Raw genomic sequence first — 13610 nt, forward strand, 5'->3', positions numbered from 1 at the left:
AAACTTAGGTCAAAATTATCTCACGTCAAAATGGTGCTGACTCACCACCCATCTAATAGATGAAAAATGTTTTTCCAAGCCTTGGTTTAGTCACCAAGACCTCCCAGAAGTGCTTGTGCTTGCGTGGGGCACGGGAGGGATGAGTCCCTCAAGTGGATTCCGGAGTCGCCGTCGGAGGCGAGTGCGGGCTGGGGCGCAGGGTGTGCTGGGGAGGACAAGCGCTTTCCCGGCCCTGAGGCGTCCCAATTTGCCGAGGGACTTGGAGAAAATCTAACCGTGCAGCTCAGGCTGAATGGAAAAGCTTGTAATTGCTTTTCTGCTTTTTTGAAAAGTAGCGCAGTAAGTAACACAGTGAGAAGGAGACAGGAGTGGAAAAGCACGGAGCACAGCCTGGCAGCACGCCAGCCAGCGCGCCGAACCGCGGGGGGCGCCCAGGAGCAAGGCCCCGCCCAGGGGGAGCCTCCCTGCTGCGCGCGCGCTCACGTAGTTTTCGCCGGGGTCCCGGGCGCGGGAATGAAAAGACGCTTTGTGAGACGCTGCCCTGGGCCAGCGGGCCAGCGGGCCAGCGCCCAGTGTGGACGCAGCTGGTGATTCTTACTGCGGTTTCTAAGCAGAGTTTCCGCTACATGCTTACTTGCAACAGAAGTGCAATACGGGGCATGTGTGTTAAAGAAACAAAGTATTGTATCATTTATTGACATAAATTTGTGCATTTGAACAGTGTGAACACCATCGGAGCGAGTGTCTGCCTATTATACTTTCTCCCGTCTTCCTGATGTCACCCCTCAGGACATCCGTGTGAGCGAGGGGAGCAGCCACATCGGTGCGTCACGTGCCTGGGCCCCACCGCGGTGTTGGTGAGCCGCAGGGATTTTCCAAACGTGCGACGCCTGGCTGTTCAGTGGGGGGCACTGACCTCTTGTTCCTTAGAGCGTCGAGTAAAGAACGACAGCAGCCGACACAACCACAGCTGTGGTTGTCACTCTGGTGGGAAGAGTGAAAATCACACCTGTTTTTGGTCAGATGGGCCGCAACACGTATTTTTTGCTGCGTCGCAGAACTTTAGGAACTAGTTTGTGTGCGCCGTGAGATGAAGAAGGTTGGAAGTCGCCGCTCTGAGTCTTCCGGGAGGTGGGGTGCAGTAAAACCAGTTTCGAGTATTTGGGACGGTGTTTGTCTGTCACTGATGTGTCATCATCAGTCCCCGGTGTGGAGAGACTCCCTCCCCCGGGTGTTGTTGAGGACCTCATCGCAGAGCCAGCACAGAGGCGTGAGAGCCAGCGCGGCCACTAGCCTGCCGTCACCTCACTGAGCAGTGGAGTTCGCGCTCGGTGCCCGCGGGGCTTGGAGCGGGTGCGACGGGGCGGGGACCTCTGGCCTGCCAGCCTGGACCCTGACCTCGCTGACCGGGTGCGTTTGAGCCCTGCAGGCGCTTACGCCCGTGGCTCCACCCGAGTCCAGAGACAGGCATTCCCCGGGAGAATGAGGACACCCCTCCTCACGCCCACAGTGACCAGGGCCCGGTGCCGGGGGGCCGTGGACGCTCCGGTCTCACCGTGTGGGGCCACCGCAGAGTCTGAGGGCCGTTGTCTGCTCTGCCTTCACGTGAACCGGTTCTCACCCTTCAGTTGCTGTTTCTGCAAATCCAGTAAAACGGGAAGCGATGAGATGATGCCCGGTGGTTTCGTGCGTGAACTCTGCTTGCGTGCGCAGCAGGGAAATAAACGGATCTCGCAGAGTCTCCGTGTGTTCCCGGTCGGAAACGCCGGGTCAGAGAGCGAGTCCTCCTGCAGCCAGGGCGTGGGCAGCAGCGGGCAGCGCAGGGAAGCGACACAGGAACCCCGGAACGGGCGGCTGCCCGGGGTTCTCCGCGCTCGCTGCCCGGGCCTCCAGCTCTGCCGCTGACTGTCACCTCCGTGTTGTCTCCTCGAAGACTGTGGTTGGAATGAAGTGCTTTCTGAGGGGGAGGGCGCGTCAACCCGTTAACAACTACTCATCCTTAACTCAAAATAGAGTGTCGGTGTCCTTGGAGAGGGAGAGCCTGGGACGCAGGAGCAGCCGGGGGGCTGGGCCGCGGCGGCAACGGAACCTGCGGGTTGCTCGGTCTGAGTGTGTGTCGGCCAAGGGCCCGGACAGGGAGGCCCAGCACCTGCCGAGCCCACACCCTGCAGTGCAGCCAGTGTCGCCGCAGCAGCCGTGCCCCTGAGCTGTCGTGACCTTGACCTGGGATAAGCCACCGGTGACCACGAGCAGAACTCGCCCACGTGCGTTCACCACGGAGCCGAGGACACTGCTGGGCGTCCCCAAGCTCCCTGCCGGCACGGGCTCAGCCCCTCGGAGGCCAGATATGCATGAGGGTGGGGGTGGGGGACGAGTAACGAACAGTCGATGGAGCAGCAAACAGATGACAGATGCGGGCGGCCGGGCGGCCTGAACCAGAAACGCAGCCCAAACCCGAAATGCGTGGGAAGAGTCGAGCGGCGGGCGGCGGGCGGGGAGCGGTGTGAACTCTAAACGGCACGTTCTCTTCCCTGGAGGTTTGCTCCACTGCGGCCCCGGAGGCCCTGCTCCTCGGCGGTGTGGAGCTTCGGGCCCAATCAGTGAGAAGCAGGACATGTCCACGCGACGCCTCAGGACTCGGTCCGCATCTGGTCAGGAGGTCGTCGTTGGGAGGGACTGTGCGTCCCCCGTGGTTCCGTGAGTCCACTTTCGAAGCTGGGGAAGCGCACCAAGTCGATGCAGCAAAGACGTGGGGACTCGAGGACACGCCCAGGGAGGCGGGCGGCAGGGCTCGGGCGGGGACCAGCCAGGCCGATCACCAGGACGCGAGGACCGTGGTCTCCTGAGCCGTGCAGCAAGTCTGGGTCACGGCATCCGGAGTGCGGGGGAGGGGGTGTGCACCCCAGGTGTTCTCGCTCGGCGTCGCCCTGCAGGCGTGTCTGAGGCTCCAGAGAGAGCGCGTCCACGCGGCCCCCTGCTGAGACGGGCACACACCCCCCCCTCGTCCAGGGACCACGAGCTGGAAGTTACTGCACTGCACCGCATGGTGCCCCCAAAGCGCCCGCGCAGCCGCAGCGATCCTGAGCGGAAGCCCGAAGCCCGCGCTGCCCCACTCCCAGGTTGCAGACTGGGCGGAAAAGCTGCCGTAGCCCAGCAGGAGGACACTGGCACCAAAGAGCACGTGCGGACGCATGGAACAGAACGGGGCCCAGAAATAAGGCCACACCCACGCGGCCAGTTCATCCAGGACAAGACAGCAGGGGCGCACGATGGGGCAAAGACAGAAATCTCGCTGGCGCACGGCGTTGGGAAAACCGGGGCAGGTGCATGTTAAGAATGAAGCAGCCACTTTCCCACACCAAAAACAAAAATAAGCTCGAAATGGGGTAAAGACTTAGGGGTAAGACCTGAAACATAAAACTCCTAGAAGAAAACATGGGCAGCAAACTCCTTGGCACTGGTCCCGGCCCTGTGTTCCTGGAGGCGTCTCCCTGGGCAAGGGCGAGACAGGAAAACACAAGCAAGTGGGACCATGTCAAACTAAAAACCTTTTCACAGAGGAGGACCCCCCAACCCGCTGCATGACCGGAGGTATTCACCAAAGGTGCGTCCAATAAGGGCTTTAATACCTAAAACATACGAAGAACATACACAACTCAACATCAAAAAGTGAAACCAAGCGGTCCAATTAAAAATGAGCAAGGGACCCTCACAGACATTTTTCCAAAGAGGACCAGCAGACACCTGAGAAGATGCTCAATGTCACTAATTGTCAGAGAAATGCAAATTACAGCCACAACGAGGCAGCGCCTCACACCTGTCAGAATGGCCACCATCAATAAATTAACACACGGCAAGTGCTGGCGAGGACGTGGAGAAAGGGGACCCTGTCTCCGTGCGTGTCGGTGGGACACAGACTGGGGCAGGCCCTGTGGAAACCAAGTCTGGAGATTCCACAAAACATTGAAAATGGAACTGCCTTACCAGCCAGTGACTTCACTTCTGGGTTTTTCTCCAAAGCAGATGAGAACACTGGTTTGGGGAGCAGTGCGCCCCTGTGCTGACTGCAGCGCCACGTGACTCAGCCGAGGCCCGGAAGCGGCCGGACGCCTGTCGGCAGCAGACAAGTGGGTGCAGAAGAGGTGGCACAGTGTACATGCACAGTGACATGTCACTTGGCCACGAAAGAATGAAATCCCGCCATTTGTGACACCACGGATGGACACCGAGGGCATCGTGCTGAGCGCAGTGGGTCCGAGAAAGACAAGTACCACCTGGTGTCTCACTTGTGTGTGGAGTCTGAAAAACAAGAAACAAAACAGAAACAGACTCGCAGGGAACAGATTGGTGGCCGCTAGAGGGGTGTCCCGGGGTGGAGGGGACCAAGGGGTACGCACGCCCAGCCCCAGAAGTCACGGGGTGTCATGTGCAGCACAGACCGTTGCCACCGTATGCGGCACGGTGACAGGTGATTACCGGGCTTGTCCTGGAGACTGCGTCCTGAGGCAGGTAAATGTCACGTCACTACGCTGTACATCTGAGACTGGCGTAACACTGCCCGTCAGCTCCACCTCAATGGAAATAAAGTTGTAAGAACCACGTGTTCCCGCCCTCCCACCTCCCAGGAGGAACTCAAGGCCCAGGCCCACACCGCCCTGTGCTGCCCCTTCTGGCAGCCCCTGCTCGCCTGTCCGGGGCTTGCTCTGAGACGGCCTGGCAGGTGCACGTGAGCAGGGCGGTCAGCTGACCCTGTTTGCCCGAGACTCCCCAGGGTCAGCACTGGGTCCCCTGTCCCGGGAAGCCCCCTGCCCCTGCAGACAGGGAGGGGAAGGCGGGAAGCCCTGAGAGCCGACGTCCCCTGCACCTGGGGGGACCAGCTCCGGGAGGGAGCTCCCCACTGGAGGGGCTGCGGCCTCAGCAGCAGGACTGCGCCAAGGGCTTTGCGTTGGCTACTCCCGGTGACCCTCATGACAGCCGGCGAGGACCAGCATGGTCTGTAGGAGAGGCTGAGGTGTGGAGAGACTGAGTACTTGCCTCAGTCAAAGAACTACTCCGCTGGAGAGATAAGGGTTTGAACCCACGTCCGCCTGGCTGCAAAGGCTGCCCTCACTGTCTGCACCAGGGGCTCTTCAAGAAGCAGAAGCCAGCCGGAATGTGGAAAGGACTTACTACCTCCTCAAGTGCACACACAGATTCAGCGCCAAAGCCCAAGCAGGACCCAGGTGCAGGACACCACCCCCAACTGCTCAGTGCCCGCCTGCCATCTGCTGAGTGGCTCAGGCAGGTCGGGCTGCCTCGGGGTGACCGTGCGGCCCCAACATCTCCCACGCCGAGAAATCTCAGAGCAGCAAACGTTTGCGTGGCAGGAAAGGCTCGCGTGGTTCTCTTCATGCTGCTCACGTCACAGAAGACGACTCGGGTAAAGAGGGGGTCGGGGAGAGCACGCAAGCTGAGCCAGCAGAGCCCAGGGCGGTGCTGACCGGCGTCCGGGAGCTAAGCCACTAAACTGGGGGTGGCCCATGCGACCCCAAAGTGCAGCCGCCTCAGGTGAGTCACGGACCCCAAGGCTGGAGAATGCGGGGACCTTCCAGGTCCCTATGGCCAAGTGGGGCAGAACTGTGATCCTTGGGGGGGCCACCTGTTCACCATTAAGTACGTGGGGAATGACCAGAGTTAGGAAAGAGAGGACTTCTTTAGAATGTGTCACACATCTTTGGGTTTGTGATTTTTTCAGCAATAGTAAAAAAAAAAAAGGGCCCAGATGTGCACATTCCGAATACCTGCGTGCAGCCCATGTGCCTTTCAAGGCTGCACACCTAGTGCTGTTTCACAGGTGAGCAGACAGACGGAGCCAATGTCAACAAGCTCAGCGGGCAGGTAGGGGCAGAAGGAAGCATGACTCACCTGTGGGTGTTGTTGGCCTGGGCGGAGGGAACAGTCCCGACTTGAAGGTCACAAGGTGCGTCACACCGGGGGCTCACCTCACGCCAGCCCTGCTCACAGGGTGTTTTCGTGGGCTCCCCGGGAAAGCCACCGGGCCCCTTGCTGCCGGAACCCTGCCCACCCCGCACCCCGGCCTTCTCCCTGCAGGAAGGTTTGCTAGCGAAGGCACACCTGCAGCAGTGTAAGCTCGAACCTCCAGCAAAGAGAGGCGAGGCCTGTGCAGGCAGCTCCGTGAGGCTCAGGAACCGGTGCCGGAGCCGCTGGCCTGGCTGGGCCACATCCCAGGTCCCTCTCTGCTCAAGGCTGACAGTGGAGATAAAGGGTGGGGAACACCATTCAAGGCCGGTATTGCATGGGGAGCACCCAGTGGGCGGCATCTGTTATCATTATAATTGTGTTAATCCTCTCAGTATTCAACCTGTACCCTTCCCTGATGCGTCTAAAATGCGCGTGAACCAGTGCCCATGCTCCAGCTGCCCTCCCTCTGGTAGTTCCTGCCGTTCTGGGTCCTGCAGCTTCCTCGGGGACGTGGGCTTGCAAACCAGCTCTGGGTGGGTTTATCGCGTCACGTCCCTCGACGTGAACCGCCCGCAGCAGAAGGCAGGTCCGCGGCGGTCACCTCGGGGGGTCTGGAAAGCGTCCCCACCGCAGTTTAGGACAGTGAGGCGGGTCAGCATGTCCAGGCGGAGCGCCGGGAAGGAAGCAGACCCACGTCGTGGCCCAGAGGAAGCGCCCGGGACGTCCGGGGACCGCGGGCGCTCCGAGACACCTGGAGCCTGAACGGGGTTCGCGCTCAGTGACCGCGCCCACGGTGTCCAGAAGTTCAGAGTTCACGAGGCTCTCACACCCCGCTGTGGGGCTTCCCTGAAACCCCAGGGTCGTTCTCGTGAGACTCCCCTGAGCACCTCATCCGGCGCAGCGAGAGACCCAGTCCCAGCCTCAGGCTCACTCTTCTGCGTGGGGTCTCTCCTATGCTGAGTGCCACGTGCGTGCGCCTGCGTGTGGGGGTTGTGTGTGTGTGTCGCACGGCGACGCGGTTGTTGCCCTCTCGGCCCTGGTTGCACGCACACACAGCGGCTTGTGCGTTAACTTAGAGCAGCCTCTCTCTCTCGGGGAAGGAGAGCCCGTGCCAGTTATTTCAAGGCCGCCTGACCCCTCGCACCGGCAGAGCAAGTTCTGCCACCTCCCGTGAAACGCCGCGGGCCACGGCGCAGCCGGAGCAGGAGGGACCGTCCCCATTTTCAGACGGACTCCGGAGAGAGCTGTCACGGATGCTGACAAACGGCTGCTTCCAGTCCTCTGACTCCGCCCAGCATTCTGCAGTCGGGATTCTAGGGCCCATATGAGTTTGTGGGTTTTTTGTGTGTTTTTTTCTAGTTCTTTATAACAGCTCATGTTGCATATTCAGAGTCTGTAGAAGGAAAAGTAAGTTGCAGACTGTTGCCTGAGAACTCACAGCCTAAAATCCAAATCTGTTAGGTGGGAGTTCATTCCTGCCCCAACATCTCTTCCTGTCCCATCAGCCAACCAGCAGAACACTCGGGCACTGAACCCTTCAACAGCCCTGCTGCTGGTCAGCCACGAGGAGCCGGAGCCACCTGGTTCCGCGGCCCACGGGCTCGTGTGGAACAACACCCCACGCTGGGCGGGGTGCGCGACCCCGAGCAGAGGCGGCGGAAAGGGGACATTCCAGGCTCCGGATGAGGCCTCAGTGGCGCCGAGTCTCCAGCCAGGATCAGAATCTGCAGGGACGCGAGGCATCCACGCGTGGTCTGTGCTCCAGAGAGGAGTTTCCCCTACGCCACTGTCCGCCGTCACAGCCTGGGACAGGGGGCAGAAGCGCGGCCTGAAACTCGGGCCCGAAGGAAGGCGGCCGGAAGGGGGCGCTGTGACGACGGCGTCCCCACGAGGCCCCCCGGGGGGCGGGGAAGCCGAGAGCAAGGGTCCCGGGGCTCAAGCCGGTCCCCGCGGCGTGCGGGGCCCCGCCTCGCGCGGGCGGGCGTGTCCTGGGCCTTCTCCCTCCCTGGCGTGGAGGAGCGAGGTCCGCGTCTGCCGAGGAAGCGGCTGGGCAGCAGAGCACCTGCGTTTCGGGAAACCTCCGTAGTCACGAGAGGTGGCAGCGGGCAGGCGTGTCCTTTCCGCTCGGGGTCGGAGGGCGGCGGCGAGAGGATGCGGGGGCGGGGCGTCTGGCCGCCTGGCCACGCCCCTCAGGGCGCGGGCGGGGCCGCTGCTCCGGGGCCAGGGCCGGCCCAGGGCGCCCCCAAGTCCCCCTCTCCGCGGCGTCTCAGCACGGGAGCTGTCGCGGAAGGCAGTGTCTAGGGCTCCTTCAGCCACTGGGTGCAAACGTCAAGCCTCAGAACAAAAACAACGTGTATTTACCGCCCAGAGCAACAAGATGCTGTGGCTGATCATAAAAAAAGGGGTCGTACCACAAAAATCTCAGGCGAGATTCTCAGACACCTCGTGCCGGTCAGTGCGTGGCTCAGGCCCCGCGTGGTCCGTGGCCCTGCCCACTGCGGGGGTCTTCCTCACCCCTGCACTCTTGGGGGGTCTTTCCCGCCCCCTCTGCTCCTCCTCCCCCTCGGCAGAGGCCAAACACCGGCCGGCTCTCGGCTCTCGTGCCGGGCGAGCCTCCACCTGTGCCCTCGCCCAAACTCCCGTCCCCGCAAGCCTCTGGGCCCATCAGCCAGCCCCACTGTCGGCGTCTGCAGCCCCTTCCTCCGTCCCGTGTTCCCGCGGCATCGGCATCGGCATCGGCATCGGCGCCGTGAAAGAGGCCCCTGGGCCCACCCCTCTCTCAGTGACAACCACGGGGGCAGGGGGGAGGGAGGGAGGGAGGGAGGGAATCTGCTCCGGGAAGGGGAAGAGCACCTGTGAGAACCTTCTGAGGACAATAAACTGATGCGTGAAAACATGGAAAACTGCGCTGCAGCCAAAACCCAGGGAGCCAGGGAGCTCAGACACAGGACTGCGGAGACGGGGGCCGCTGGCAGGTCACAGGCTGTGAGGGCTTGGGGCCAGATAAAGAATACGGACTTTTTAAATCTCAAGGCTAATGGGAAAAATCATTTAAAAATTTAAGGAATTAGGTGGCGTCATCGAATTATGTATTTTCAAAAGATCACTCTAGTTGATGGATTCAAATGGATGAAAGAGACTAGGGCCCCTCTTGGAGTGGACGTGCGGGGCCCTGCAGCTGCCCCAGGGTGTGAGTCAGCAGGACCCTCGGGGAGTCTGGCCACAGAGGACAGGGCTGGGAAAGGGTGGGGAGAGGCGGTCAGGAAAGGGGTGCTCAGGAGAGGGGCAGAGCGAGAAGGGGCCCCGGCCCGAGGCCCCACAGCCAGTGGTGGTGTTAGGCCAGGTCAGGGGGGACCAGCGAGACGGCACCGGCCTGACCCACGGCAGACAGAGAGCCAAGAGGCCAGATGTTTCGTCTTCATTCGTTTCCTTCCTGGGGAGGGGGGTGTGTTCTTTCCAATGTGCTCAGTCAAGTTAGGACTGAAAGTGCCAAAGTTGACAAGGTGTGCCTGGGGGAGGTCAGGTGATACCTGGAAAGGGAGGGGCGGGCCCAGGCGAGCGGGCGGTGGTGGCAGGAAAGAGGAAGGACAAGGCCCTGGTCACTGATGACCGTCGACCTGGTGGAGGTGCCGACGGTGGCCCTGAGCCCAGGAAGTGCGGACGTCGGCATGGGCCTGCCCGTGCCCCTCTGTGGGGTGGAGCCATCACCTGCCCCCTCGGGGGCTGCCTGTCCCCCAGCGCTGTGCTCCGGGGACACCCCCAGGCTTCTCCCCCACCCCCCGCTCGCACTACCTCAGGTCTTCCAGCTCGGCCGTGGGGAAAGGCTTGTGTTTGAACGACAGGTGTGTACTCACTGCCGAAGCGAGAAGATTCGGGCTGGAGGAAAAGCCTGAGAGACGTTTGCTGTCGGCGGAGGCGCAGCCTGAACAAAACGTGGTTTCCACGGGACGCTGTGTTCAGTGAGTCAGAGCGTCGGCCCCAGGCAGGGCCCCGAGGGCCCCCTGGCCTCCTGCCTGCCCTCCACAGACGGGGCCACCGAGAACCAGAGGAACAGCGCACGGCGCCCGAGGCTGAGTGTCCCCACACCGGGCCCCGGGTGGTGGCGGAGCAGGAACTCCCACCGGAAGCAGAGCTGCAGCCCAGTGCGCCGGGCAGCGCACCTGCTGGTTTACCTGCAGCACAGGTGACACAGGTCGCCTCCACCCAGGTACGGGGGGCCCTCTCACGCCACAGGGGCCTGTCCTGAACGCTCATTCCCCATCCCCACCATCCCTCCGGGCTCCAGCGGAAGCTTCCAGATGTCTCGGCGGCCGCGGGCAGAACTGCGCCTGGCCTTGTCCCTGACGTGCGGGATCACGGTGAGGAAGGTGCCCACTGGGACGGGGAGCTCCGGGAAGAGGCAGCGGCTGCACGGGGGGAGGGCTGCGTAGAAACAAACTTCGTGCCCGGCAGTGTGGCGCGAGGCCCGGCCGCCCAGCTGAAGGGAAGTATGTCCCCGAAGCGAAGGGCCCAGAGCCTGGGTGGGGTCAGAGGTTGGGCTGAAAAAGCCAAAAAGGGAACATCTGAAAACAAATCCAGGCCTAAATGGTGAGTGGCCCAGAGCTGAGGTCTTCCTGGCAGGGCTGCCACTTCTCCCGCCCTTGTCGGCTGTGCCCAGCTGCTCGTGTGAGCTGCTCGTGTGAAACCGGCGTGGCCGGCGGAGCAGCCTCATGGCCACCGGGGTCTGTGCGGAGTGGCCAGAGGACCCCGGCCTGCTCAGCGGGCAGGACGCTCAGGCCCTACCTGGGCCCCGTGAGGGGGCGGAACAGATGCAGCCACTGGAGCCCAGCTCGGCGGGAAGAGGCCGAGTCTGCAGAACCCTGACCCCTGGGGGCGGAGAAGGGTGCTGGACCGTCCAGCACCACAGTCCTGGAAAGGACCCTTTGTCCCTCTGTAAGACCCACCGCCCCCTGCAGGGAACAGGGGGGAGGAGCAATTTTCCTAACCAATTCCCGAACCTCTGTCGTATCACAAACCTCGTTCCGTAGGCCGGCTTCCCCCGGCAGCAGGAGCCCTTCACGGCGGACGGCCAGCGCAAGTCCGCTGCCAGCAGCAGACGGGTTTCTCTGGAGCCCAGACCCAGTCTCCCAAGGACAGAGGACATGTGTCGCAAGCCAAGGAGCCCCGAGAACAATAACCACTCACGTCTGCGCCGCCACCGGAAAGCTGCGGCCTCAGGGTGCCGGCTGTGGCCCAAACCCACCGAATGGCAGCGGGGGGGGCTGAGCCCCCCAACACGCAGCACAGCTTCCCGAGGTCGGCGTGCCTTGCCCTCGCCTGGTCTCAGCTGCCTTGTAGGAAAGGCCACGGCCTTCCTTCTCCACAGTTGGTTTTCCTGCAAAACAACTGCTTTCCTGCAAGGAGCTGTGCAGTCATTTGAAAGACAGACCCCCCCCACGCGTCACACTGACGTCTCCAGCGGCGTCACTCTGAGCATGCGAACACGTGTGCAGCGACCAGTCGTTTGCTGTGAGTCTCCTTTGCGTTTTCCACTCGGTTTCTTGCACGTGCCACACCCGTGACACCTTCCACGGGTCCCCACTTTGCTGTCACAGCTTGGAGTGGCGTGGGGGTCGACCTTCGCACGCCCAGCCCTGCATCTCACCTGCACCTCGTCTGTACAAAACTCTGAACTCGGTTCCCTCGGGAATTGCAAAGCCGTCTCCACGTCCGCCTGTTGCTGGGGCGCAGCCCACGAAATGAGATGGTGCAGGCGGGACAGGACTGGCACGGACAGGCGTGAGGACCAGCTGCTGGCCCTGGTGACCTCACAGTCCCGTGTGTCAGCTGCGACGTGCGAGTGACTAGAGCGGCCCGAGCCCGAGACACAGGTGCCCCTGCCCTGGCGCGGGACCGAGGGGCTGGGCTGAGCTCTCTGTTCAACAGTGTCTGTAACGCCAGCCACTCCAGGCAGGAATATATGTGTCTCTGTCACTTTTCAAACAACGTCAGGTCCCTGGCGTCATCGTGTGAGAGGAAGGGAAGCACCACAGTCAGAGGACGTGGAGGGTGGTGGGCAAATGTCTCTCGCACCCAAGGCGCCCCTGCCGGGCCCTCGGTCGTCCGCCCCACAGCCTCCCCACTGACGGGGGAGCGCTGTTCTGATGTGGGGCGTTCGCCCGTGACTCCGTAAGTTCATCTCGTCACACACGCGGAGCACACGCGGTGTGACTCCCCACTCGGTTGCGCACTGGACGTTGAACGTAGGTGCAGCGGGTTGACGAGAATGCTGCCCGGGGAGAGGGGTCGGCGGACACCGCAGCGGCCTCACGCCGGCAACCCCCACGCTCGCTCTGCGGCGCTGAGTCGCCCCTTGTCCTCGCTCTCTGTTCGCAGGCCCCCGCCCCTCCACCTGCCTGTCATTGTCCTTCAAGCCGTGGCACTGTCTCGACCACGACACGGAAGCCCTGTGGCTCCGTGTTTGTTCCCGTGTTCGCAGCGGAACCTGAAGACAAAAGCCCATCGAAGGCGAGTGACAACCCAAGGGGCGCAGGGAGGAGCCGCCCCAGCCCCCGACAGCTGTGGCTGGTTCCGTTCTGCAGAAGCCACCACTCAGAAGTGTTCCTGGACGCCTCCCACCCGGGAATGCCGGCTCCCGTGTTGCGTCGCACCTGCCAGAGAGAGGCCCGCGGCTCCCCGTGTCCCAGCGCCGAGGCCTCAGGGAGGCCCCACGGAACTTCCTCAGGGCCGTGCGACACGTCCTCCCACGAGCCTCCGCTTCTCCTTCTCTCTCACCTTTCCCACGCGCTGCAGTCCACTCGACGAGTGTGGGTGCCTCCCTCGCGGGGGAAGAGGTGTGTGTGCAGAGCAGCCACCCTGGCTCCGGGGGCTGCCCCCAGCGGCCGCGGCCCCGGGCCGGATCTGGGCCTCTGGCCAGAGGGGAGGCGGGGCCCTCTCAGAGCGCACAGACAGAACTGCCCACGGCTGGGCCTGCGCTAAGTGCCGACCACTCAAAACCGGCCTGCGTCACCGTGTGGTCCTCTGGGCAGGGACTCACCGAGCTGTGCCCCGCCCCCCAGGCTGCAGTCCGCTCCCGTCGTCAAAGGAGAAGGAGTTCAGTGCGCCTGTGAGCTGGTTCTGTCTCTTGCAGCCACATGCACGGCAGCACCTTGTCACGGTTCGTCCCTTTGCCCCCGAAGTGCCAACGGTGGTGTCTGTCACCTTCCTCAGACGTGGGGTGCGGGCCCATGGACCCCACAGCCCATGGACCCTGTAGCCGCAAGCGGGGGCTGCCCTGAGTCCAAGCGGCGAAAGGGGACTGGTTCACAGGGGCGGGCAGAGCTGGTTTGGAGGCAGAGAGAGGGACCTCTCCGGGAGTGAGGGACACACGAGTTAGGGAGAGCAGGGCCAGCATGAGAACTGGCCCGAGGCTCGCCGACGGTCTGAACGAGGACTGACAGGCAAGGCCGATGCCCGCTGTGGAGCGGTGTGCGTGCACGTGAGCTCGCATGCTGGCGTGGACATGTATGAGCATGCATGTAGGTGTGCCTGGGTGCACTGAGGGAAAGTGTGCCCTGGGCAGACATGGAGGGAGGCACGGTGGCAGACTGGGGTGAGTTAAGAAAGAATCTTCCAGAAGGGAGAGTCCAGCTGCTGTATTTGGGGGACTT

The 13610-nt window shown here is 62.5% G+C and overlaps 1 protein-coding gene across 1 annotated transcript; it reads left to right on the forward strand.

Moving 5' to 3' along the window:
- Positions 1–9407: 9407 nt before the first annotated feature.
- LOC123822482 lies at positions 9408–13216 on the forward strand. Its single transcript, XM_045844471.1, has 5 exons — positions 9408–10319; positions 10989–11469; positions 12075–12129; positions 12375–12468; positions 13091–13216. The coding sequence occupies exons 1-5, from the start codon at positions 10260–10262 to the stop codon at positions 13214–13216; spliced, it is 816 nt and encodes a 271-aa protein (XP_045700427.1). The 5' UTR covers positions 9408–10259.
- Positions 13217–13610: the final 394 nt, after the last annotated feature.

Source organism: Phyllostomus hastatus, unplaced genomic scaffold, assembly GCF_019186645.2.
Source record: "Phyllostomus hastatus isolate PE091 unplaced genomic scaffold, TTU_PhHast_1.1 phas_contig_402, whole genome shotgun sequence".
Taxonomy (NCBI): domain Eukaryota; kingdom Metazoa; phylum Chordata; class Mammalia; order Chiroptera; family Phyllostomidae; genus Phyllostomus; species Phyllostomus hastatus.